Here is a 27178-nt window from a genome sequence, read left to right as displayed (position 1 = left end):
CACAGAGCTGGAGCTTGCTGTCAACCTAAGTTAAGTTAGATGGTATGTCAGATGTTATGGGTGAAACTCATGCTGGAAATGCAGGAGGGCATCTATGCAGCTCATGTGAGCTGCTGTGGGTGAGTTCTTGGGCTAACTCCAGGGGTCTTAATCGAAGCTAACATGCAATGACAGCCTCTGTTGCAGAATTCTACGTGACCCAACAGCTGTGTTACTAGACCGAGGCATTGAAGAGATACTTGCTTACTGGTTGCAAAAGACTGAGCACTCTCCGTCTGCTTCAGTGCATAGGCAGTAAAGGAGGAGATGTTATTTATCCCAGTTACATGAATTTCCGGAAACATATTTTTAGTTCAGAAGATATTTTGAAAAGCCAGTACGAGTGTAAGGAACTGAAAATGCCAACACAAACTGTTTTCTGAATCTAAATGAATATGCAACTTTATCTGAAGTGGAGTAAACTATTTACAACAGTTTCATTCTGACTCACTACATAATGCATTTGGACAAGTAGGCTGAATCACTTCATGGTGATCCTAAGATTCATGTAGCACAGCTCTTTTCTTACAGCCAACTGTGTGTTACAGTCATGTTCATATTGCTCTCCGTGGGTTAATGTTGCTTGTCAACCAACAATAGACAATCAAGGATTTGTAACGTATCCCCCTCTCCACTATTAGCTGAGAAATCATTTTTTCCTTCTAGAACTTCACTCTTCACTACCCTTAGAATGCTTTTATACAGGAATTAAATACACACACTTCTTCCTGAAGGAAAAGAAGGCTAGCATTTCAATGGATTTCTGAGCCACTGTGAGGAACTGGAAGAAAAGTCTTTCCTCCTCACCCAAATAGTACATCCTGCTTCTCATCACTACCATGTTCTGACACTGACCTCAGTCTCTGACCTTGCTTGCCACTCTAACCAGTGATGAAGTTCCCAATGTTTTTAATCACAGAATTGCACGGGTTGGAAGGGACCTCAAGAGACATTGAGTCCATGCCCCCTTCTAAAGCAGGCTCCCACAATAGGTTGAACAGGTAGGCATCCAGACAGAGCTTGAATAATTCCACAGAAGGAGACTCCACAACATCACTGGGCAACCTGTTTCAGTGCTCTGTCACCCTTACCATGAAGTTCTTCCACACGTTTGTATGGAAATTCTTACGTTTAAGGTTTAGGCCATTAATCCTTGTCCTATTACTATGGACCACTGAGAAGAGCCTGGCCTCATCCATCTGCCTCCCAGCTCCCTTCAGATATTTATAAACATTAATCAGATTCCCCCTCAGTTTTCTTTTCCCTAGGCTGAACAGACCCAGGTTACTCAGCCTTTCCTCATAAGGGAGATGCTCCAGGCCCTATATCATCTTTGTGGCCCTCCACTGGACTCCTTCTAGGAGATCCCTGTCTTTTTTGAACCGGGAAGCTCAGAACTGGGCACAGTATTCTAAATGTGGCCTCACCGTGGCAGAGTAGAGGGAGACGATCACCTCCTTCGACCTGCTGGTCACGTTTTTTTAATGCACCTCAGGATACGATTGGGATTCTTCGCAACAAGGGCATACTGCTGTCTCACAGTCAACATGTTGTCCACCAGAACACCAAGGTCCTTCTCTGCAGAGCTCCTGTCCAGCAGGCCATCCCCTAACCTGTACTGACGCATGCAGTTATTCCTCCTCAGGTGCAAGACTCTACACTTGCTTACGTTAAACCTCATCAGGCTCCTGCCCAACTCTCCAGTCTCTCTAATGGTAATAGGAGCCACTACACAGAGGTGAGGGATATGATGAGCTCATTGGGAGCACTCAGCAGGGTGGAGAATGCTGACAGTATGTTACAGGCTGGCTGAATTTTAAGCTTGAGGTAAACATTTCTTCTCCATGATCACTTCTGTTGCAACAACTCCCAGAAGCCATGCAAAATAACAAAGCCTCATTAAAGTAGGTGTGGCAGGATCTTAAAAGGTCTAGCATCTAGTGTTCCATAAAATATGCACTAATATATTCATCCTTTTGGTAAACTGCTCCTCTTTTTGGGATGGTACCACTTATTTTCCAAATATCAAAGAGAAATTAATAGCTGTATTAACGTTTTTAGTCTACAGTAATGATCAAAGCACTCTGACAACAAGGGACTGCCCCTCCACCCACAGAGGGAAAATCTACGTTCCTAAAGACTTGGACAAGCAATACAGATAAATATTAAGGAGATACTGTTTTTCCAGATGGGCCACAGAGATAAAGTAACCCAGCTGAATTCACACAGGAAACTTGTGGCATGGTGCAAGGTGGGTGACAGCACAGGGGAAAGACATCTACTGCTCAAACTGCAGACTTCAGCTGCACTGACACTGCTTTCAGCTCTGAGCTTTCAAGGCTCCATATTTTACTGGGCAGCTGTATTGCAATGGTACCTCTGTCACGGGCATGACCCAGTCCTCTTCAGTCTCCTCAAGGCTAGAGCCAAAGACTATGTGACAGAATTTCCTCACGTAAACTGGTTCAAGCACATTGTGTTTGCTGAGAGATAGGGTTGTTTCCGTGCTGTTCCCACCCATGCCAGGTCTGCCAAGTTCCAACCACTGGAACAAACAGGTGGAAATATGTTCAGACCTCTTTCCAAAGAGGAATCTCCAAACCAGGCAGCTTGATTTTAAAAAAACAAAGAAGTCCAGATAGGGAGCAGCAATCCCCTGCAAGGTCAGAAACACTGAGTTTCTAAGTTAGAGCTGCATAGGCTTTAATTCAATTACTAGCCAAAGGCTGGGTAGTTACAGTCAGTTTCTTTCTAAGGAGGTTACATTCATGGCAAAAGCTAATGGACTTTTAGGACTTTCTGAACTGAATGGACTTGAATTTTCTCCCAAAAAATCTTGTAATACAGGCTGACAATACAGTGCTTCTGTTTTCATTCCCCTGACAGCTCATGGCAAACTGTTCAGGTACACAAACTTTCTTGCACACTTCAGCATCTGATTTGAAGTAGGACTGCAGTTTACTTCCCAAATGTTTTTCACATTGCTATAGCAGGTTGGTGTTTTGTACACTGCTATAGCTTGGCCTTGCCCTCCCTGACAACCCATTCCGTTCCAAACGAATTGGGTTAAAGACACATTTGACTGTTCCCTATCAGACTGATGCTGAAATCAATCTCTGCAAATGTTTTGAGATGAAATGGAGCCATATGCAAACCTCAACATCACTCTCTTCTGATTAGAGAAATGCTACCAGACTCTGACGACTTAGAGGAAATATCAGTCTGCTTCCAAGTCACACAAACTCAGACCTGTCTCTAATCAATGGCATCTTTCCTGAAGAATGGCAAGTTGGTACGGCGCTTCCGAAGAGAAGGTTACTCCATAATGCCCCAATGGCCCTACAAGCGATAAGTAGCTCATGACCAGCAAGATTACTCCTCCTCTGGCACCTCACTGAACGTTAATCTGGTAGTTAATTTGAATCTTTAAAACTGCTTGACTACCCTGCTGCTCTGTTCATACGACAGGAGCCAACTCCTCGAGCCTTTCTCCTGTTCAGTCAAGCAAAATTACATTAACACTGTGGACAGAAGCAGTCTCCCCTTTTTCTTTAAAAAAACCAACCAAACAAAAAAGAAACAAACAAAAAACGTGTGTGGATATAATGGGAAAACCAACAAACAAAACACAGATTTGCATGTCCGAAGGAGTACGTTCTAAAATGTGTGCTTGCTTCTTATGTGAGTTTTTTTCATCTACTCTCTAATGTTAGTTTCCTTATTTTTACTTCTTATTTTGACTTCTGCAGGAAGTCTAATTCTAGCTTTCCTCGCTTCTTTGTCCACAAAGAGCGCTCAAAAAAAACCCAGCAGTTTCTTGGCTATGAAGATTTCAGCTGACCACTTCACCATATATCAGTCATCATGGTTAAAACGCATGGAACATGCAAGCCAACACCTGGGCTGGACATTATGGAAGAGACACCAGAGCAGCCACATAGGAAATATCAACACCATGGCTTCTGGTGGAGCCAGGCTTGTGGGACAATACTCTTACTCCACGGTTCTCTTCTTTCTTTTCACTTCTCAGGCTCTTATAAACCATGTGCCTCACCTCAAGTCTACTGACTGTCTTGAAGTGGTTTGCTTTGTATCTGTTGGTCACAGACCTGTAAATTTCATTGAGACCTCAGTCTACAGTTTACATTTCTCCTATTTTTATTGATTTATTTATTAATAAATATAGATTATTTATTCATTATTAATAAATATGAATAAATATACAGGCCTCTCAAAAATCAGCAATATTTCAATAAAACCCAAAACACCATGCTGTCTTTTTGGGAATATCTACATTGGAAATTTTTATTTATGTATTAGGATGCATTTCAGAAACATATGCCAATTTCTCTCACTTCTATCTTGTAAGACACAATTACTCCTACTCAGTGCCTTTGGTACATGTATACACATAAAACAGCATTTCTGAGTAGACAGATCTCATTTCTTTTAAAAAAACATTGCTAAGGGAGATGCTGCTATGAAGTAATTTCAGCTGATAGCAGAGGTTAATCATTTAAGATTTTGCTCCACTGTATCATGGAAATCTGCATGGAGAAGGATGCCTTTAAAAGAAAGAACAGAAGGAAGCTGTCCTTGTTCCACCAAAGAGAACAACTCCACGGCCTTGCGTCTCAGTGGCTGAATAGCACAGTAGCAGCTCCAAAGAAAATCCAAAATGTATTAACTTTCTCATCCAATACATAGAGACTAAGTTTTGCTAGAAACAATGTTATACACAACATTTTCTCTGTTTTGCCTGCCACTTCCAGTACATGACCTCTAACCCCAGCAGAACTTCAGTACAAATGGGAACACCATCAGAATCACAAAAATGAAGTGCTGTTGCAAAACCATTCTTAGTATTCCAAAAAAGCCTTCTAAATATTGATGATTCAAGTGTAGAAGGGAGAAGGTGTCGAGGAAAAATAGCGATCTGAGCTTTGTTTTTCAAGCCTGGAAACATTATGATGGTTATTCTTATTTATACTGGTTATGTTCAGTGCAGTAGTACAAGGAAGGAAAGAGAGTATCATAATCAACTCTAACAATTCAAAAATCCTGACTCACAAAATCCAAGACAAGTCAGAGAAATTACAGAAATTAAATAAACTAGGAAAAAAAAACAACACCCAAAAGCAAACAAACAAAAAACCAAACCTGCTGGGTTCGACTTTATTTACCATTACTGCACTCTGAGAGTGCATTTCAGTAATGTTTTGAAACTTTGGCCACAAGCAGGAGGGTTGGAAACTTACTAACTTACAAAAACAAAAGTTAAAAAAATGAAAAAAAAATAATTTTTTTAAATAAAAAAATAAAAAATCCTGCAATCCAGGAGCCTAATCTTCAAGAAAAATATCAGCTATTGTATGACTCATGATAAAATCACAGGACTTGACAACACTGCAGATCATCAGTAACTCCCATGGCAACACACACGGGTAGCCCATGAAGCAAGTATTTTCAGGTTTTCAGCTACAGCTGACACTTATGAGTTTAATGCCATCATTAGTTGAAATGAGTATCAACTCACATAGTTCATAGAGTCTTGGATCATGCTTTGGGCTATGATTCTTAATCTCAACTATAATTTAGGCCAGTGGGACTGTCATAGGAACAGGACTTTTGTGACTGTTTCTATTAACAGCAATGATGATCAGCATGCTAAGACAGCTTCCTGAAAGCCAAATATGAACCTATCTTTTACATGCAACTAAAATATATCAGAGCAAAACCTGCTCAGGAAATGTTTAGTTCTCCATATTTAACTGTCCCTGTGATAGGACTCCAGAAAACCATGTTCCTCTCTGCCTCACCTTCTATCACATACAGTCCCAAATCACTGAAGTCAGCTTGGTCTGCCCCAAGCAAGTCAGTCCCTTTTTTTCCTTGAGGTTCTTCACCTTTTAGGTTTCCTTCCGATTCTCAGTCTTCCAGCCTAGCACAACAGCTCTCTTAGTTGATGTCTAAAGACACGCTTTTGTGTGATATATGCACTTCTGTTTGCAAAGTGGTTGGGACCACTGTAGTGCTTTCCTGTCTGATGAAGCCTAATCGAGGCTCTGCAAAGAACAAAGACCAAAATAATGTCCTTTTTGTGAATATCACTTCATGATCTAATTGGAGCAAATGCACATCAAGGCTTTTCCCTATCAGGTACAGGGTCTTACCTGTCACATGAAAAAAAATGCATGTCATGCTAATCAGACGGTAACAATGCAACTGTTAATGCAAGGAGACACACGTTCATCCCACAGTCTCATGACCCATACTATTACAAAGCAGCCACTATGAGATGGTGAGACCATCCAGCTAGGGCCCTTCCAATGGTGCACATGGACTGCAGCCTCTGCTCTTCAGCCACACTTGAGAAGTCTGCTAGAAACTCTTCTGGTAAGCTAGATCTAGCCAGAATAGCGTGGCCACCCCCAGTTCAACAAAGGAAGGCTGAAGCAGAACTGGTTCACTATTGGAAGGCCATTGGGTGGGCTGTACTTGAATGTGGAAACCAGTATTTCCAACTCATAGATCAGTAAGGAGCAAGGAGAACATGTGCAGTGGTAGAAGGCAAAAGGAAATGGAACAGGAGTTAGAAAACTTCATTTAACTCATCTCTGCAGTGGAAGTGCCTGGCTTTTAGCAGCATGTGGAACTGGCAAAACCTTGCTTTAGGGATTGCTGCAAGCACTGACACGGAAACAGAATCATATCTGGCAGGAGTGAGGGGGTGGGACACAACTGGAGAAAATAAGGCAGGGAACAGAACATTAAGCTGGAGATCTTGAGGATAAAAATCATTCTTATATTTAAAGCATTAAAATAATGCTATTTTTATCTACTACTTCCAAAATGAGCTAACACTGGCAGTTTTAATCATGGACTGGGCTCCTCTCACTCATACAAGGGATGGTAGTGAGCTGCCTGCCTCAAACACGCCTCAGAACTGAGCTACCTGTCTTCACTGAAATTACTCCTGACATTAGCTCAGGTGAAGAGACTCTAGCTCAGCACTTAAAATGAAATGTGATCATACTCTGAAAACAGGCAACAAGAATAACACTGTTGTGATGCTTCAACTAATGACCTAAGTTTTTACCTCCAGATTTTAACTCACTGCTCTCTTCCACATTTTCTGGCCACTGTCTAGCACTCCATGGTAGCCTACAAGAGGCAGAACAAACGAATACTGTCTTCAGGCAAAAAGGCTGAAAAAATGATCTAAATGATGGCTTCCCATAGGGCACTCAAAGGGATGTTTCATCTTCTTCTGACTTTAACCTGCAGCCTCCCTAACAGCCAGTAAGCAGCATGAAGCACTGGAAAATGATATGTGATATAACATGAAGATGAATTTATTCAGCTATGACTATGGGGTCTAGTTTTCCTGCATAATGCATTAAGTTTGGAATTTACTGGAAGCTGTCTTTGGTGGTTAACTCCTTCTGTGACTTCAGATATATAGCGAGTATCAAGGACAGCAATGCTCATCTGGTACAGAAGATTGGGAAAAACAGCTTCCCTGCTTTGTTAAAACAAGAATGATCCATGGTTCAGGACTGACCTTTGCATAGCTAATTCTGACCTAACGCTAATTCTGCATATCCTGCAACTTCACCTCCTTTGAAACTCTGTTTGCACAGAAAAAGCTGCCATTACTTCACTTGAAACAGAGCTGAAAAAAGAATAAACACTTTGGATTCATACAAATATTTTTCCAACGTAGATGCTCTGAAAATCTATTTACATCTACATTTTTAAATCTATTTAAATCTACAGTAGGCATTCAAGTATTAAATAGTTCTTTCTGTAATGCAGAAAAAAAGAAAATATTTTTCATGACAGAGGAGTTCGTGGGGCAAATCCCACAATATTTACACATACACAATTAAGAATACTTCTCTTTCAGACAAATATGCCTCCACCCTCAACTCACCAGAACAAACACATGCTACAGAGCCTTCTAAGTAGCTTGAATGGAGTTTCTGAACCCATCCTACCTCTCTCTCCAACTAGTTAAGAAGTCTATTTATAGAAACATGCTTCTCTGCACTCCTGCCCCCTTAACAGTCACACTGTCACCAATAACCGACTTGAAAATATGACTGAGATTTTCATTCTTCATAACAGCTTTGGGGAAGGTGAATCATTTGTCTTGAAAAAGCACATATTCCTCCCAAAAGCTTAATTTCTATTTTTTTTTGCCCCTCTTTGTTTTACTACAAGAGACATGAAGAACGTCCACTTGGAAGCCATTCAACTCTATTTTCAAGTGTCTATTTATTAAACTTCCAGTTTCCAATGGGGAAATTTGAAAGTTCACCCAGTATAGGTGGAACATAATTTCAGGACATTTTCCAATAATGTTATCACCAAGCTACCTCAACTAATCAAAGTATTCTACAGAAACAGGTCTTGGCCCCTCAGTTTATTTGTAAAGCTACTGAATGGGCTCAATACCCCATACAAACTGAAAAATCCTTAAGCTCATTAAAAAAAAAAAACACAGAAAAAAAGAATTGTATTCTTAAGGTATCAACACTGCTTACCTTAAAGTATTACTTTGTTACTAGCAGTAATGAGTGTCCATCTTTTGACAGCTGCTTAGTGCAAAGTTACAAGCTTTCTGCTATATTATATTGCCAAATTCTGCCTTCATTCCCATGGGGAATTGCTGTGGTTGTACCTGTGACTGCCACAGCAGGTGGACACATGGGCACAGTCCTTCTTCTCCCTTGCAGACAACTGCCATGCCTGCTCCTTGCTATAGTACTAAAGCAGGCAGCCCTCAGCTCCCACAGAACAACGCGGAACCAAAGCCGCACAGAAATCAAAAATAATAACATATTTGTTCAGCCAGACACTCAGAACTGACACTCCTACAGGGCTTTAGTCATAGTTAGTATCTGGCCTTGTCATGTTTAACTTTACAAATGGCTTCAAACAACTAAGTGCTGGCCTGGCATTCTCACAACCACATCAGATTAACTGATGAGATCAAAGGGGTAGGCGTGCCAATCTCCAAGTCCTTTTAGAAGTATGAATGATTTACCTCAGTTTAGTCAGTTCAGAATTGGGATTTACCACTTGTGAAGTTGCTGTGATTTACTCAGTTACTTTTAAACCAACTGGAAGTTCAAGGTGCGTGAATTCCATATATAGAAAAGTTTTAATAATGTACCTGATCACCTGCAGCATTTTTAACAGGAATATGGAAGCTTTCAGTAGTTGGCAGAAAACAATCTCTTCCAAATCCAAAATGGTAGTGGCTTAAAGACTGAACCCTCTGCTGGCAGAACATAGCGACTCAGGTTGCAAAAAAAGCCAAATATTTCCTAAAACTACTGTTTACTCTTGCTGAAGCTAAACTCTTGCTAAATATGTGCCCCTAGTGTATTCAAAAGAACACTAAGATAACTAAAATGCACAGGAAACTGTAAGAAATGTTTTTATATCAGCTGCTTTAGCTTATGAAGGGTTAAAACAGACCAGCATATGTTTATTAACACTGTTCATTCACTCAAGAGACTGACAGGCACTTGCAAATCCTCTCTGGTTTGAGACAAAAACCTCTAAGGAAGGTCATGAAATACGTTACTTTGGGGGAAGAGTTTTGTTTGCTTTTTAAAATTGAGAAAATGAAGCACAAACATTTAAGACTGACAAACCGCACAGAAGGAAATTCAGAGTTGCTCCTCACTCCCTCAGGCTCTTTTTCATACAGCTAGGTTGCTTTGTGAATCACAAAAACTATCGCTGTCATATTTGCCATTTCATGTTTTCATTTTTCATTTTATTTGTTTTTGGTAATATCCCCTTCAAACTACTGACACCCTTTCTGGACAGTTTTTGGAAGGCATATAAGGCCATACCCATCTTCCCTCCATATGATGCATTTTAATGATAGGAAGCATGGTCACTGCAATGTGAGCCACACGCTCCACGGCAGCTTCTGAGGGCCCAGAAGGGCTCCTGTCATGTGCAGCTTTCCACAGCCCTCAGCAGATCGCTCCTTTGGGATCCCACCGCACAGCCTCCCATTTGCACTGCTGACATCCTATTTTTAGTACCATTCTTTTTTTATGCAAGGAAACACATATTTTGAGAACAATTGTCTGTCTCTTGGAGAGGTCCTCAGATCATTTTAAGAAAAATGACTGATTTCTTTCTTAAGCATCATGAACACAAAAGATCTTCCCTTTTCCCTTCCTCTGTAGTGAGCCCATACTGAAAATATCTGCACAAATGGTCACAGTTTGCAAAAAAAACAGCAATCCTGCTCACCTTCTTTGGTTACTAGCTCCCACCCCACACTGCATGTTCTCTTTCCTCACAGAAGAACCAGACTGGATTTGATTTGCATTAATATTCACCTCACCAAGCCTCCCACCTCCAAAGGACAGCTTGAACCCAGAACTGTTCTCCAGTCTAGACAGCTATCTGACCACGCAAACACAACAAAGAACCTGGTGTGATGAGTGGGAACCCATGGCTAGGGCAATAGAAAACTGCCTATTTCAACAGCAGAACCCAGGCTGGTCAGCACATGGACCCGTGGGCTGGGCTGCGCTCAAGGCCTGTGTGCCTACTGTCAGCCTGCCCACTATGCCACAGCCATGAGGGACATCAGGCTAGCTCTGGCTTGAGAGTGGCCTGCCTTCAAACACCACCTGCTCTGAGACAGGAGATGCTATAGTCCTTCTGAGCAGGGAAGAAAGGGCTTGATGTTTCTCTCCAGAAATATTTGCAGAGACACCTCAGAATAGGCCCCGTAGCTGTTCAAATCGACTATGAAAGTAGGCAGGAGTTTATTTTGACTTTGCAGAGGACTGTGTTGGAAAAGTACTTTTGGTGTCTCAAGTCAGGTACCAAGACTTACAGGAGACATCTGAAAAGACATCTATCACTCTGCAACTTTATCAGCGGCAGCACACAGACCTATCAGAGATCATCCTCACAGGATGCTGAAGGAGTCAGAGTAGTCTTGTTCAAAAACACACTTTTCAAGCAAAAGGGATATATAAATGGGACAAAGCACAGATATCCTCAATCTGATGTGAAATATCTGACCTTGCTGCAGATCTGTAACCTAAATACAAAGAAAAAAAAAACAACAAAATTCAGCCAAATCACCCCAATTCTGTATTGTTTCAGGGGAAAATCTGATGAATATCTGCCTGAAACTACCACTAGTGTGGGAAAACTCTCTGTCAACCCAGACAGAGGTTTTATCTGAGTATGAGATTTTGCTCTGAAACTCTTGTTGAACTTTAATTCCCATCTTCAAAGAGCCTGATTCTGACTACATTTCTTTATAATATTACTTATAATAGATTTGGTACTTTAACAAAAAGTAATCAAAAGCAGTCTCAAAATATAACACTGTGATCGGAATTGCATGTCACTGGAGTGCATCTGTTCAAATATCAGTTAAAGGGTCACATTCAAAAATAGGAAATACTCCACATTTATGAAGTACATGGGGCCCAAGTGACGTAAGTAAATCATCAGAATATTTTAGGTACAATAGAATGGCTTAGAGTACGTAAATTGCAGTCCTGTCATTCGGCATTCTCTTTTCACTGCGGTAGAGGAATTCAAACTTGAGTTCCTAATATTTTCCTGTACATGGCTCCATATTAAGCCCATGTAACTGGCCCTTCACAAGTACATCTTCTGTGTCAACTGCTGGAGCATATTCAAGCCATGGGTTAGGGGCTGCTTTGTGCAGGACCCGGGCATTCTTAAAGCATGATCTGAACAGTCTATACAGCCAGGATTGGAAATGACCAATCAAACTGTCTTCAGCTACAGCACTCCAACTTCACCAAGGATGTGCTCTGCATGGAGATATCTTCTATCTCATACTACAGAAAATAGTATGTGTGTACACCTACTGCTACTCAATCAGACCACAATTTCAGTAATACTTCATAACACAAGAATAAGAGAGGGAAGAAACCGTGTACACAAAAGGACTTACAGCTGTCCATTCAAAATAAGCATTTAAATTGATTAACCAGAAAACTGTGCTTTTAAAATGGCAACCATTACACAGTGACGTGATTCAGAGGGATTTATAAATAATTGTTTTTTTCAGATAAAAGCAGGGCATTAGCAGGATTTTTTGAAAGTGCTTTTACTGTCACTATTCCTCCTTCTAAACCATAAACGAACAAATAAGGAAACAAAACAAAAGCATGTTTAGGGTGCAAAATGTGTCATGACAGTTTAAGACTTGGGGATTTTGGTTTAAGATTAATATAAAATCTACTAGTGGAGAGATCACAAAGGGCCTCATTTTGCTTAGCTTTTTGAAGACCTCTAAACTGCAGGAATACTTGGGAGATCTGGAATTCAAGTTAAGGCATATCCTCCAACAAAAGGATGCTCTTGCTTTGGTCCCAGTGCACAATACCATCCATGCGTTCTGATAAAAATGAATCTTGTGCCATTTCTTTCTCTAGAACTGAGCATAACCATCCTTCCTAGTCTACTTAAAATAAAGTTTCCAAATGAAAAGTCTCATTTAACAAATCCACATCCTTTGCATACACAGAGACATCTCTGTCAGTGTTTATGCAAACGTGTTGTCATGGTTTTATGATTTTCGGTTATTGGTACTCCACATCATAACATCATGTAGTGAATGTACCTGGTTCTCAGAAGAGAAGGACTACTACTTTCCCCACGGCACTTTGCTCCTCTGTTACCATTTTCCAGCCGGAGGGAAAAGATACAAGCTCGCAGTATAAAAACTTGCAGATCACGAGACCTTGTCCCTTTTTTCCGCTGTCTCTCGTCTTGGCAGCACCTCGCTCTCCAGCCATCTTATCATCAGTAGTAGAGTAAGGCCTACCTTGATTCTGGGACATTCTCTCTCTCTGTATTGGATTTATCAGCTTAAATTGTAATTATATTGTATTATAGTGTGTTGTTTGGCATTCCGATATTTTATTTAGTAAATTAGTTTGTTTCTCCTCAGATTGTTGCCGCTGTTCTTTGCTCTCAGGGCCACCTCCTTACCCTTTTCCCCTTATCCTGGGGCGTGGGCCCTTGGGTCCCCCGTCCCCTTTGTCATGGAACCGGGCCGAACGCCCGTAAACCACTGACACGTGTTTATGGAGAGGCTCTATTCATAGCTCCTTTTTGCTGCTAGGAGGCATTTTCCGCCAAGAAAATAATGTTTATGAACCATTCTGTCCTCACACAGTAAGATTTGAATGACAGATTCAGGAAAATAGTATGAAAAAGAAATTATTCTCTCATAATCCATCAGCTCAGCTAAAATAGTAAATCAGAGGAAAGTTAGACTCCAATGTAATCCCTTGGGAGTAGAATCACTTTGAATGGATTTGGGGAAAAACACAGATCGTTCTCAAATTCAGCTTGGATGATTATATTTATTTCTGTCAAGTTACATGCAAAGAAGGAGAAGAACACAATTTAATACCCTGGGGATATGTTCTCTTGATAGATGCATCTAACTTCCACAACAGTTAATGGAAATTACATACTGGGCACTGAGAAAAGAGCACACACATAAGAATATACACTTCTAATGATATACAACCTTAGGAAAACTTCCTTTTGTTGACTTCTTTTGCAGAAATCCTACTGCTGTGGCATGCTGTTACAGGGTTATCAGATTTCTTGGTAAAGAAGCTTCTCTACCAGCAAAGCAGCATTTCCTTTATCTGCCAAAGGTAAAATTGCTAGCACATCCCCAGGTATTAGCGGTTTCTTTTAATGCATTTGCAAATGACTCCCTCCAGCTACCTCTGGGACAGTGAATCAGCAACTGGCAACACCACTCTGCTGAAATTAGGGAAAGAGTAAGTCAGCTCGTTCATTCCTGCTTGAGGCTGACATTTCACTGGGCTTGAAGAAAAACAAATCATGGGTGAAGCCTGTCCATTGTGAAATAAATATGTGATTCACCCATACATGCATCCCTTGAAAATTCATTATTTCTAAACCACAAGTGTGAGTAAATCATTCGGTTTACCATAAATTATTTTTACATCAGTCTCTTCTGTGTGTGTGCGTGCTCCTGCAGGTAAGTTCTCATGTTTAAAAAAATTAGCACTGGGCACTCAAAAATCCACCTGTAGGAATACAACAGTTCTCACTATATACAACACATTACAGTCTGTGTAACCTACTGTAGGGAACCTGCTTTGGCAATGGGGGTTGGACTTGATGATACACAGAGGTCCCTTCCAACTCCTACGATTCTGTGATTATCTACCACTTGCAGCAGCCAGGCCTAGAAAGGTTGACATTAGAGCATAAGGTGAGGACGTTCCTCCATTAGACACAGCTCAGTGGGAAGGAACTTGCCAGTCTAAAATGTTTAGTCTACCTGCCCGAAGATGTGTGAGGGACTCCAGACTCTTCCACTTTGTTTATGATGACGCAGAATAAAACTGTAAATAAACTCAGAATGTAAAATATACACATGGAGTTGGATTTCTAGGGTTTTCCTCTCCCAGTTGCTATTGATAGGGCCATTGTTTGCAAGCTATAGCCTAAGTAATTTGCAAGATAACAATCTTTCAGCAGCACTCCAAGATAGCATACACGCTTGCAAGTTGCCTTACTTAGAAGAAAGACTGCAAGGAAGAAAGAAATCTAAATGTCTATAAATGTCTATAAAACAATTCCTTTGCTAGAAGGAAGGGAGAAAGCTAGGAAGAGATAAGACAAACACAAGATCAAATGCATCAAGTGGTAGCTCAGAAGCAAACCTTCTGTTGCCTTTTAATTTTCATCTGAATACCTCACACTTTCATCCAATTACTTCAAAAATTTATTCTAACAACTGAGAACTACAGAAAGCATAGGATGATACTTCATAAACTTTTAAATAGAGCAGCTGATTTTTGGGAACAGAAGCAAACATTCCTTCTTCTGCAACCATGGGACAGAAAATGTCTACTGCCACATGTCTGAGTTAAATTTAATAGGATAAAAACTGTAGCAGATATTAATCTGTAACTTTTGAGTGCTGTTACGTCAAATTATACTAGCTAATGTTTAATGGCTTAGAGTTACTGAGTGTTTCTAGATATTGGTGATAGCACATAATTCTCTTTTGTCTCATGACCACTTATTCAACTACAGAAATCAGTGATAGTCTGCAAGATGTCTAAGGGCTTCTATGAAATGCCTTGATCATTTTCATCAAATGCCAAATGTACTGATGATTTTGTCATGAAAATACTATTTCAACAATTGCCATTCAGGAAGCTGTGCATAACATGGCCATGGTAGCTGAACTACTCAGCATCCATTTAAACATCATGAGCCAGTTGCAGGCTTTGTTATGGTTCCTGGTGTAACTGTTCAGTGATATGGTCAGCTCATTCTCTAAAGTTGTCATTCTGGCTTCCCCCCCTACCCCCCACCCCCCAATACTAAATTCATATAGAACAAATCACGTTTTCAAAAGCGCTCTCACAAAAAAGAACAATTCCAAGCTTTCCAAACACAATAATTTCTTAATTTATACCAGAGGGAAGTACTCTGTAGGAACAGAGACATTTTTAAAATTCCTTGGATCAAAATTTTATAACTCATGCATATTTGAAATATCCTTCCAGTGGGTTAGTTAGCCACGTCCCTTAACTGTTTGTTACTTCTGGAGATGCTGGTAGGAGTTCTGAAAGACACGAGTGAAACCAGTCTGGTGGTGGTTACCAGCTGTATCACAGATTTCTAGGCTACAGGACCTTTACGTCAGGAAGTGCCGGGATGATTTTCCCAGTCTGACCTTCTACAAGTGAAATCAGTCCACCCAGTTATTTTTGCAACAAGCTCAAACTTCCCTGTGTACGCACAAAAAGTGAAATCCTGCCTTGATTCAGATTCACACTGGGAGGTCCATCACAACTCTTGACAGGGGTCTAATCGTGAAATTAGCCTCTTTGTTAAAAATGCGCACCCTGTTTTTCAAGTTATTTACTTCACTCACAGCTTCCATTTGTTGGAATGGGCATGTTCACCTTTCACAAACTTATACCACTTCTCCCTCCCTGCGGAGTGAGAAAGATTAAGTTAGTGCTGCTTACTGCTCTCCTACCCACAGCTTACCATTCTCGCAGAGCAAATTTAGCTATCTTACACTATCTTACATTTGTCTAAAGGCAAATGCTCCCAGTTCCTGCTGTTTATGCAGTGTGTGGTATTTTATTAAGGCATGGCAAACTGCCTGCATGTCTGACCAAATCTGTATCCAACCACAGAACAGCAGCTCTACATACTGTTCTTTCATTTTTCTTATGTACAAAATCACAAGTCCGTCATTTTCAAAAGCTAGGCAAACATAACATTAAACTCCCACTTGAAAATGCTAACAAAGCAATATGGTTCCCTAATCAAACAGTAATAACTCCTTCCTAATCCACTCCAGGCCTAAAGACAATAGAGTGGAAACTACTGCTCTAGGCAGAGCTACCTACACGTCAGTCTGAAAAGCATAAAATGGAAATTTAAAACAAACTCCACCTTTTAAAAGGAAGAGTGATGATTGCATTGGCAGCAAAACTACTCACGCTAAGCAACAGCTTCGAAAGACAGGTGTCAGTGTTTTCTATTTCTAGATGTGTGGTTATGATAGTGGTAAGTTTGCCTTGTCATTGACATTCAAGGGTAAGACATTTCAAATAATTAGTGGTTTGTTTCTAACATTTGCTACCCACCTTCAACCTTGAGAAGGCCAATATATTTCTGACTTCAAACCACCAGTAGGAATGTGTTTGACAATCACACTACATGCCACCAGAAGAAAAGTCGACAAGTCAGGGACAGTGTGAACTGGACGAATAACAAATAATATATATGTGGCCAACAAGGGGAAGAGTTGGCCTTAAACAGACAAACCTAACTTTGTGCCCTCGCTGCTCCCTGGCACCTCCAAGCACATAGCCTCTTAATTGTGGAGAAATAGAGAGGGGGGAAGTGTGAATCGTATCTTGATGATCTTGGCAGGGGATCTGGGGCTAACAAGATCCTTGGATGCTCTGAGGGTTATCATCCAAAATTTCTGTTGAGAAATAACAGCAGTTATGATTCTCTTTGAACTCAAATTTCCCATTCACAATAGACTAGTGTTGAAACTGCCTCTTTTCATTTCCCACAAGTTCTATAATTGTCTATAGAAACCATAATTAATGCAATGCATTTTTTTTTTACAGATATTAAGCAGAACTAATCCAAATTGTGAAAACTCTAGTACAAACGACCATTCTGAAGTTTAACAGTAGCCTAAGAATTACAATGAGTGAAACTCTGAGAAGCTGGAGATCTGGGTTTGGATCTCCTGAGATTAATGAGAGACTGAGCCCTGGTTTCTTACTTCTCAGCTCACTGCTTTGACCAAGGGTCAAGATGTAAAAACTGTGTTCAGTTCCAAGTCACCACCAAGTCTTGTCTTCACCCCCACATAAAACAAGGAGCCTCTAAATTCTCCTAACACACTAAAAAACAGCTTTCATACCTAATTCATATAATTTGAAATCCTCCTTCTAGGTTCAAGTACCTACCTTTTAAACAATGCAAAATCTTCCAATGTCTGGGTACTCATTGTAAATCTCATGTCCCTGGATCTCATTGATTTAATTTGAATCATATTTATATGTTCTCTCATACACATTAAAAGAAGGAGACGTACATATGGAAAGCTCTTCATGTTGCACTAATATTCATAGCACTAGAATGGCCTCAGGGAAAAGAGGGAACAGCAAAACCCCCAGCCAGGCAGAAACTTCAAGGCAAAACGGTAAAATGTGAAAGGTAAGGAATGTGCAAAAAGGAGTTGAACACAGAAAAAAAACAATGATGAAGAAACATGTCTCGGTTGTGTTCTCATTTCCAGAATTGTTCATCCGTCTTTTCTGCTGAATGGCTTCCTATTTCAATCATCCACAAGCAAGCAAAGAACAGATATGGCTTTAGTTACAACCAGACCATGTGGTATTGCTGTTTACATACAAACTTGGGCTTCAACAGGCTTTGCAAGCCTGATGGCCTGGCACTGTACATACCAGATGAGAATACTACAAATGCAATAAAAGGATCAGCTTCCCAGATTTTTGACTTAAGGCATTCCTTTGTGGTAAAGTTGGGTGAGGAAATGGAAGAACAGACTGAGAGAAAGGGAATATTCCATAGCCCAGAAGTATATATTTGGGAACTCATTACTCTGTGAAAGCTACAATAAAGGGGCTTACAAAGTCATGACTATCACATGGTCCTCTGTGATCTTTTCATGAGGACAAGAAATGGTTGTTTACAATCTAAAAAAAAAAAAAAAAAAAGAAGTTTCTGTATGTAAAGTCTCTCTTTGTTGTGCTGTGAACTCCCTGGAGAGAATCTCAGTCACCCTGCAGGGGCTGGAATAGTGAATGAATCCATCAGGGAACAAGCTTTCTTCTTCTCTGACATGCTCGAGGGGACCACCCACACACATGTCAGCCCTTTCCCTGCACAGTGCTGCCCCTACAGCCCTGCCCAGCCTCAGCCAGCAAGGATCCTTCCTCATCAGAGAACTCACTGATGGAGTTCAGATGCTCCCAGGCTGAGAGTGGCAGGACTATAGGCGTCCCACTCTCCAGGCAAAGGCTCTAACCGCCATAGGAAAAAGAAGCAACGCAACAGTGAAAAATCAGTAATGGGAGTGGTGGGGAGGTGTAAGGTACACAGCGGGGCAGCTGGCCAGCTGCCACAGCACAGTCACTACAGCATCGTAGATCCCCTTGTATGCTGGAGACAAATGAGAAGGGTAATTGTTGCATGCCTGCAGGCAGAACCAGCTAACGGAAATGAAGGACCAACAACCACCTGCACATGACAGCTCTTCTCTTGAGATATTTGCAGGCTCCTGATCATTGATGGACAGATTTGTACTGTTCAATACCTCACCTCATTAATTTCTTCTCGTTAATGATGCACACAAAGATTTCCTTCATTATTCCTGTACTCCTATGAATTTGTCAGGGAGAATAGGACACCCTGGAGTCACTACCTGATCCTGTTAGAGACAGCTGCAAAGCTAGAGGAGTGTTCTGAGAGCAGAAGACCAACTACCACATGGACTCTGGAAGTAGTGCTGGTCAGATGCTGAACTCTCCTGTATGATTTTATTATTGTTCCATCTCATTACTTACATAGTAAAAAAGATCATCCTTAATCATATATATTTTTACAATGCAGCCCATTTTAGGATAAAATGTGAGTAAAACGCAGCCTATGTAACCTTGTGCTCATAATAACAGAAGTGCTACTCTTAGATTAATTACTGGCTTTAAACTGACTTGAAATGAAATAAACAGACGTGGTTATTGTCTACTAATAGAATATTTTAAGAGACACCAGAACAGGAGAAAAAAAGACCATGGAAAGGGAAAAGTTATTCACAAATACTGTTCTCCTGGAGCACTTTGGAACTGCACAAGATATGCTAAGCCCTGATGTAACTACGACTTCAGCCAGAGCTCCCAGAAAAAACAGATGGAAGGTAGTTAGGACAGGCAGGCAATACTAAAAGCAGGGCAGCAGTTAAAAAAAAAGTTAAGAAATTTTGGCTCCATTTGACCACTAAGAGTTTTCTTCAAGTGCACAAGTACTGTAGCACATTGCTGTTCTGCAACCTTATATAGCAAGTTTAGTATCTGAGCTGCTAGTTGGACCTCGAGGATCAGAACAGATCAGCATCTCAAAACACACAAGAATTCTGGATGGCTTTCTGCTTCCTTCCCTGAAAATAACCAGAAGTCATAATCCATTAGTAATCATCTGTGGTCTGTTTCAAAGTTCATTCTCTTGTATAGCAACATTTAAAATGTACTTATATTAGTTAGTGAGATGAAATCTACAAAATTACGGCATTAGCATTCAAAAGCCCTAGGCACAACCTATCCGTGCCAACGTGTGATGTATATGATGTGCTTACTCCCATTCTCTGCTGCAGAATCTAGAGCATTAAAACCAGAGGGAGGCGATTCACCTGCATCTCATAGCTGAAATACCTAGACTTGGGAGAACTTCAGGTTAGCTCCTGGAAAAAGTGACTGAACCCCTTCATCCTTCTGTCAATAAAATGAGTACCAGCTCATTCATGACTCTTTGGGATGAGGCTTTAAAATTAAAATACACACCTACATTATGGGGAGTTTGCCCCTTAATTCTTATTTCCACTTTGCTTCCTTACTAACTACAACTGATCAGTGATAAAATGAGGCTTCAGTTTTCATGCAGTTTGGGAAATGTACATGTCTGCTTTTAAATTAAAGGTCTGGTCTTGATGAAAAATCATTCCTCTTGAACATTTCTCTTCCGTAGGACCACCTATCCCCAACCAATTAATCTCCATCCTCCCAAATTCTCCTCCCATCATTATTCCCAGACAAAAATCCTTCATGATTAATTCCAAGAAGACTGGAAACACTTCCTTTCCCTTGTCTGCCCAAAAGCTCTCTCCTTCCTAAAGTTCTGAGGACGTCACAATGCTGCACTCAAATTACTCTTCTGCTCCAAGAAAAAGAACCAGCTCACTCTGGCTCCAGTAAGATTGATATCACAAAAGCCCCCTCAAGGGAATTACAGCCTCATAACATACAGTTGCCTATTATTTATTCCATGGCCAGATTCTCAGCTGGTATAAATCAGGGCAGGTTCCTTGCCTTCAACAGAGTAAAGCTGATTTATGCTAGCTGACAGTCTGGTCCAACATGTGCTCCACTTGCACAATGATAGTTTTTAAAAGAGGCCCATTAAAGTGCCCTAGGCACGTAAGAACCACACTTAGGTCTTTACTTGGAAAATGTTGCTGTGAGGAGTAACACTGTGAAGCCTTCCCACAGCTCTCAGAGCATGCACTGTTCAAATTCACTTGCTTTCCTAACAGAAGGAAGTCTCTATGCCCTGACAGAGCCACTACAACCTTGCGAACACAAGACGGATTTTATAATGTCTTGGCATAGCCCAGGTTCGTAACCAAGTTAAAATGCTGAATTAAATTAAGCCCACAGGCACACCAATGCAATATTTTGAAAGAACTGATCAAATGCACAGGGGGCGGAAGCTATCTTTCAGAAGTTGTATTACTGGTGACTATGAAAAGACAGAAAGAATGTGGTGTGACTTTCAAATCACTAGCTGAGCTTCAAGCTAAAACCGCTTCAGAAGTCCTTCTGAAGTTTAACTTTCCCTTAAAAAAAATCTCCTTAAGGAGCAGGGCAACTTTTGCAATCTTATGCAGATTTGGGCCAAAGTCCTTGGGTACAAAATAATGTTTGTAGGACATGGAAAATGGCGCTCTGATACCTGTGGTTCTAAATCACCTTTTCACAAGCGAAACGTTAAGAGTGCCACTGTTGTGATATATCTGCTTGGCTCTACGCTGATGGATGTGAGGAAGCAGACTCCTTTATCCATTACTGAAATCTATTCATTTCAGAGGAATTCCTACCAAAATGCTACTCTGGGTGACTGGGTAACTGGAATCAGACTATCAGGATTGCTAGTAATAAAAATTATGGTTCTCTGCCTGACAGAAATTCCTCAGTACAGTGTTTGTTATTATGACATGAAACAAAGACTTGAAGATGCCTCTCATTCTGTTCAATGCCATTCCCACCAAATGAGGCGAAGACAAACATATGGCCACAGGTCAACCTAAATAATGCTGGCAGAAAAATGCTTTTCCTGACCCACAAAATATTGTAACATTTCATATATTTTCATATTCATGACCAGGATGAAAAAAAAGCCATTTGAAGTGGTGTGGGTTGTTAGCTCATCCATGCCCGATGAGAAGAGAGACGGCCACCCAATGTCCTGGAGACAGAGGATAGGGGGAGCTCCAGATTCAGATGTTTGCTCTGAGTCAGAGCAGGCACTTGATCCTGCTTTTATTCCATCCTCAAGCAGTAATTATCGATTAATGATCATTTCTCTTTCTGTCTCTTCTGTATCAGAAATTCTGCCGTGGACTACGAGGAAAAAAAACCATTTCCTGATGAAAGTTTAGTGGAAACTGGTACATTTCCACAAATTGTTTCAGTTTTGACAAATCAGCATTTTCCCATGAAAAACAGCATCAGAAGCTCTCAACCAGCTCTAATTCTAACCAGATTAACTGGGGGATGAATGCCAGCAGGAAGCCCTTGCTAAATACCGGTTGTTTGAGCAAAGGAAAACTACTCTTTCCCCAGATGATCTTCCCAGAGGTGAAAATGCTTTAAATTCATACTAGAAAAAGGACAGGTAGTTCCAGCTCTAACAACTACAACAGCATTCAGAGCAAGCAAAAAAAAATCCAAACAACTATATTTAAAAAATGCACAAACATTGACAAATCAGCAATTTGTATTTCTCCTGCCACTATTAATGATATTGCTTCTTAAAATCTGAAACAGTTGTTTAACTTTGCAGCAAGGCAAACGAATGGACTCAGGAATCCACAAGGACAGGAGAGGCAGTCTCCATAATACATGTTCAAATTTAAATTCTGCTTAAATCCCTAGAAGTTAAGGGACACAACCATACCACAGAATGTGGTCACTAACAGAAACAGAATTCAGCAGTGCCTGGTGAGATGAGCTAGTATTAATTATTAATTTGGATGAGTTTTCATCGCTTGATGGTTTGTTCTCTCCTAACCTAAACATGTGTACATTAAAACCTTCACCCCTCCATGCAGCAGGATATAAATCATTGCATTCAACCAATGGCAGTTCTGCCAGTCTGTCTTTATGCCAAAATCAAGCAATACTATTAAAATTAACCACTGAAGATTTAGGTGTGCCATTGAGAACCCAGTCTTGTAAATACATACTACCAACTCACTGCTGACAATGGCACACAGATCAATGGCATTTGCCTTAACTACAGTGTCCTGCCACACTGTCCATGCCTTCATCTACTTGACCAAGTCTGCAATACTCTGACAAAACAAGCTAATTTACATCCCCGGGATGTGCCTATCGGCAATTTCCCCTGAGTCAAAGAGCTTCTATGTAGTAAAGGAGATTTGGCTGCACAGTTCCCACTGCCTCAGGGCACACCAGATGCAGAGGTGAAGTGGGCACCTCCCTTCTGCTAAGCTAGGACCCCGGTGCCACAGAACTGGGTGAGAGCTTTGACATCCACCGTGCCACCTGCACCGAACTGCAGCTGTGCAGCCATTGGAGAGAGTGCACAGATCTCTTGCAGGTCAGAATCTGTCATCATCCTAGTGATGCTATTTCTGATCTAGCTGACACAAACACATTTGGTTATGCAAAATCCAAGTCAGTAACCAGCTGGCCCCAAACAGCTGGTTTTGCTCATTCTTGCTACCGTTAAGCAAGGCACAAATCTGAGGTTGGAGTGAGAGTGCCACACCATGAACATGAGCAAAGTGTGCACGGCCCAGACATCACTGTGAGAAAAAAGTCCCTATACCATGAATGCAAAAGTACAAACTTAAAAATATCTTGCAGAGGAAGTATAATCATGGGAAACTCCAACAACTGGTGCTACAGTGAGAGCTTACTCTTCCCTCCCCCCACCACAAGAGAAACTTCTTTCTAGAAGCCTAGTTCTGAGAAGAAGAAAAAAAAAATTTCACCTTTGCATGTCTGTCACTATCTTTGCTCCTAAGGTCACAATCAGACCTCACACAATAACAGCTTTTATCAGCCAGCATTATGGCACACTGCACCTTTGAAATGGAAACAATTCATCCCAGAAAGGAGTATTTGATTTTGAAGCAATGCTATTTGGCTAAATGTAGGTCATATAATAATAAGTGTTTATAAAATAGAAGGAAAAATTACAAATATGAAAAAACGAACTATTCCATTGCCCCCTTCTTTTTTTTAAATTGCTTTTGAAACAGTTTCAGGAAACCTATATGCTACAACTCTATTGATGGTAATGGAACTATATGCATTTGCAGCAGCTTAATATCTAGCTCATCGTTTTTTGATAGAATCCATTCCCAAATGGAATTCACCACCTGACTATTACAGTAGTATGAGCTAAAGAGCTCAATACAGCAATTAAACAAAGTGATTTTCAAAGTCTCAGGTATAACGTTCTCAAAATTCAAAGATATCTCAAAAGAAATTGCAATAATATCTGTGTTCTCCTACTTCTCTCCTGAAATAACTGGAAGTTTGCCAGAGCTTTAGTGGGGGACAGGAATGCACTTTAGAGTCGACTGTGTGACAAACGTGTTCCTCCATGTTTGTTCTCATACTCTCTCATGCAACTATCTGAAACTCTACATTTGTTCTTATTTTATTACTAGTGAACCGACAGACTATCATGTGGCTTTTACAAGATAAGGAGACAGTGATGCAAGTCAGTGCTTGGATGAATGGCAAAAGTCTGTCCCAGATATGGAGAAATAAACAATTATTACACAGGTTATTCCAAAGCACAAATTTTGGCTTCTTATAGCCCAAATACAAATTACAGATTCATATCCACTTGGATACAAGGGTGTTGTTTTCTTATATTGCCAACTGCTGGTTTGTACTGCCATTCATTGATTAAACACTCAACGTAGCATTCACAGCCATTCAAAACAAACAAACAACTCCCATTCTACTCTTTGCAAAAAGCTTCAATTGCTTTTGTTTAGCACAGAACATAAGTACATCTCTTTCAGAGCAAACACTTACTACTGGATCTGCTCATGAATTTGTCATTTTCTCCATAATCTTTACGGGAGTGTGCCACCCTTGCCTTGTTTAGAATGAAGTTTTAGCTGGGGCTCCACTAATCTGCTCACCACCAGGAGACAGGTGGTTAGTAGGCACACCTGGGAAGTGCGCCCTTCTGGTATCTCTCCTACCCCATCCTTTCTGAGTTATTGATTATTACAAAGACAGTTGCTCTTTTTTTTTTTTTTTCTGTTTTGTTTTCCCCAAACAGCTAGCAGCTCTAGTTTTCATTTTGACGCCAAATAACAACCAACATTCAAACCTCAAGCTCTGTGCCCCAAGTAGAACCCTCATTTTCTGACCAACTGGTCACACACAGAACAGAAACCTACAGCAATTATTAAAATGTCACTTTCAACAAGTTTTGGAGCAAGAGATTATCTGATCACAAGTGAACTCTGTTTTGTAGACTGCAAATAAAGATCTCTTGTGGTTGAGTGAAAAAAGCATAACAATAACAGGAGACTAACAAAAGCTGAACTTTTAAAGCTTTGTATAATAGGAATAGGAACACACAACAAATTTGGGGCTGGTGTCTAAACAAAAGCCATTCCTAGCCAAGTATGATTTATGTCAAGCAGAAATACAAATATGTATCAAAATCAACAGGAAGCTATACACCTCAAGTTTAAATCAGTAACACAGCTGAGTCCTGGGACACCAGTGTTTCATCTGCCCTATGCTTACATGAGTAACTTTGCAGGAATGTAAAACCTGTTGACTTTGACAGGATTATTAACAAAGCATGAAGTTATTCATAATGCACACAGCCGTTGGCAGTGACTAAACAAGAGCTATTTAGTTTATGTTATTATGTTTTAGTGACCATGAATGGACTACAGGAGATAACTGGAGAGTCCAGAGCAAAGCAGTCAGAAGCTCAGGTGTCGGCACATCTTACCTTTAGGCTGAAACCAAAAATCTTTTATCATACGACACCTCAAAATCTACTTAATACTTCAAAACTGATTCAGATGCAGTTTTTGCTTTTTAGGTTTGCTAGTTGTGCTGCAAAATGAGTTAGGGCCTAACCCTGCAGGTACAGACAGTGCTGTACATCTGTGGGTTGGTGTGGGTAGGAGCGGGACTGGGAGCTCTTCAGGGCAGGGACCTGGTTCTTGCAGCAGCACTTGAAGCTCTTGGTACACTCCAAATTACCCTATGAAGAATACTGCAAGCCACAGCCTTAAAAACCTATCTAAGGATGGCTTCATAAGGAAAAGCCAGAGTAAGGGATGCAAAGTGTCATTAAAAGTGGAACTAATGAGCATTTTTAAAGTATTGAGTGCTGCAGAAATGACTGCTGCTCCCAGTCCCCCTGCCCACAACCACAGCTGACTTCTGGTGTAGGCACTACCACGCAGACTCACATGCACCATAACCCCAGGGCACATAACGCTGACCCCTCGGCTGCCAGCTGTGCCCGCGCAGGGGCCTCAGATCGGAGAACAGCGCCTGGGGCCCTGTGGCACCAGCAGTCCTCTCCATCCCTGCATCCCTCCGTCTGTAAATCGGCCCTGGACCAGCCCAATCCCCGGCCCCAGGTGCGGGCGCTGCCCCGGGCCAGCAGTCAGCTCCCGCAGAATAGGACCCCGCTGAGTTTCCTGCCTAATTCTCCCTTTTCTCCCCCCTCTCCCCTTTGCTTTTGTCGCTAAGCCTCTCTCTCCGTCTTTACTTTCCTGGGGGGCGACAAACAAACGCGCTCCCCACTCCCGCAGCTTCAAAACGTTTTTAGCAACTAAACCATCCTCCTCCTCCCGCGGCGGTGGGCGCCTGCCCTTCGGCCCCAGCAGCTGTCAAGCGGGAGCGCGGCGCCGGGGCCGGCCCGGCACTTACCGGGGAGCAGCGCGGGGCTCGAGGAGCCCACGAGGACCCACAGGGACACGCGCAGGAGCAGCGGCCGCAGGCGCGGAGGCATCGCGGAGCCGAAGCGGGGCGGCCGGGCCGGGCAGCGGGAGGCCGCGGCAGGGCTGGCGGGGCGCGGGCTGCGCTGCTCGGGGCTGCGGGTGACTCACTGAAAACTTCACTTCGGCGCTGCAGGGGAAACAGGAAATCTTAAACTCCGCAAACAGCTGGGCAGGACTTTCTTACTCTTACAGTAGTTCCTTCTCCCCCCCTTCCACATTCACTCCCCCCCTTCTCTGCGCTCGCTCTTTTTCTTTCTTTCTTTCTTTCTTTCTTTTATTTTTTTTAAAGCACGAAACCTCACCCAGTTGGGTGTCAATCATCTGCCGGAGGCCAGCCCCTCGCAGGTCTGGCTCTCCCACCGCCAGCGGGGCCAGCCCCGACGTGCAGCCCGGCTCGCTGCGCCCGCCTCCCGAGTGGGGACCGTGCGCGGACACCGCCCGCGCCGCCGGGCTCCGATTCGTGCTCCAGAGCTCGGGCCGTCCGTCCGGCCTTCGGGCTGCGGGGGCTCCCCAGAT

General features: G+C 41.6%; 1 protein-coding gene across 1 annotated transcript in view; it reads right to left on the bottom strand.

The window, feature by feature from the left end:
• The window catches only part of TGFBR2 (transforming growth factor beta receptor 2), a 63872-nt gene extending 37199 nt beyond the window's left edge, over positions 1 to 26673 (bottom strand). The window contains exon 1 of the mRNA XM_021386359.1: positions 26592 to 26673. Within this exon, the coding sequence (XP_021242034.1) occupies positions 26592 to 26673 (82 nt within the window). The remainder of the gene's footprint in view (positions 1 to 26591) is intronic.

Source organism: Numida meleagris, chromosome 2 (assembly GCF_002078875.1).
Source record: "Numida meleagris isolate 19003 breed g44 Domestic line chromosome 2, NumMel1.0, whole genome shotgun sequence".
In the NCBI taxonomy this organism is placed as follows: Eukaryota; Metazoa; Chordata; class Aves; order Galliformes; family Numididae; genus Numida; species Numida meleagris.
Note: the sequence above shows the minus strand (reverse complement) of the source record. Positions and strands in the feature narration are given on the sequence as shown.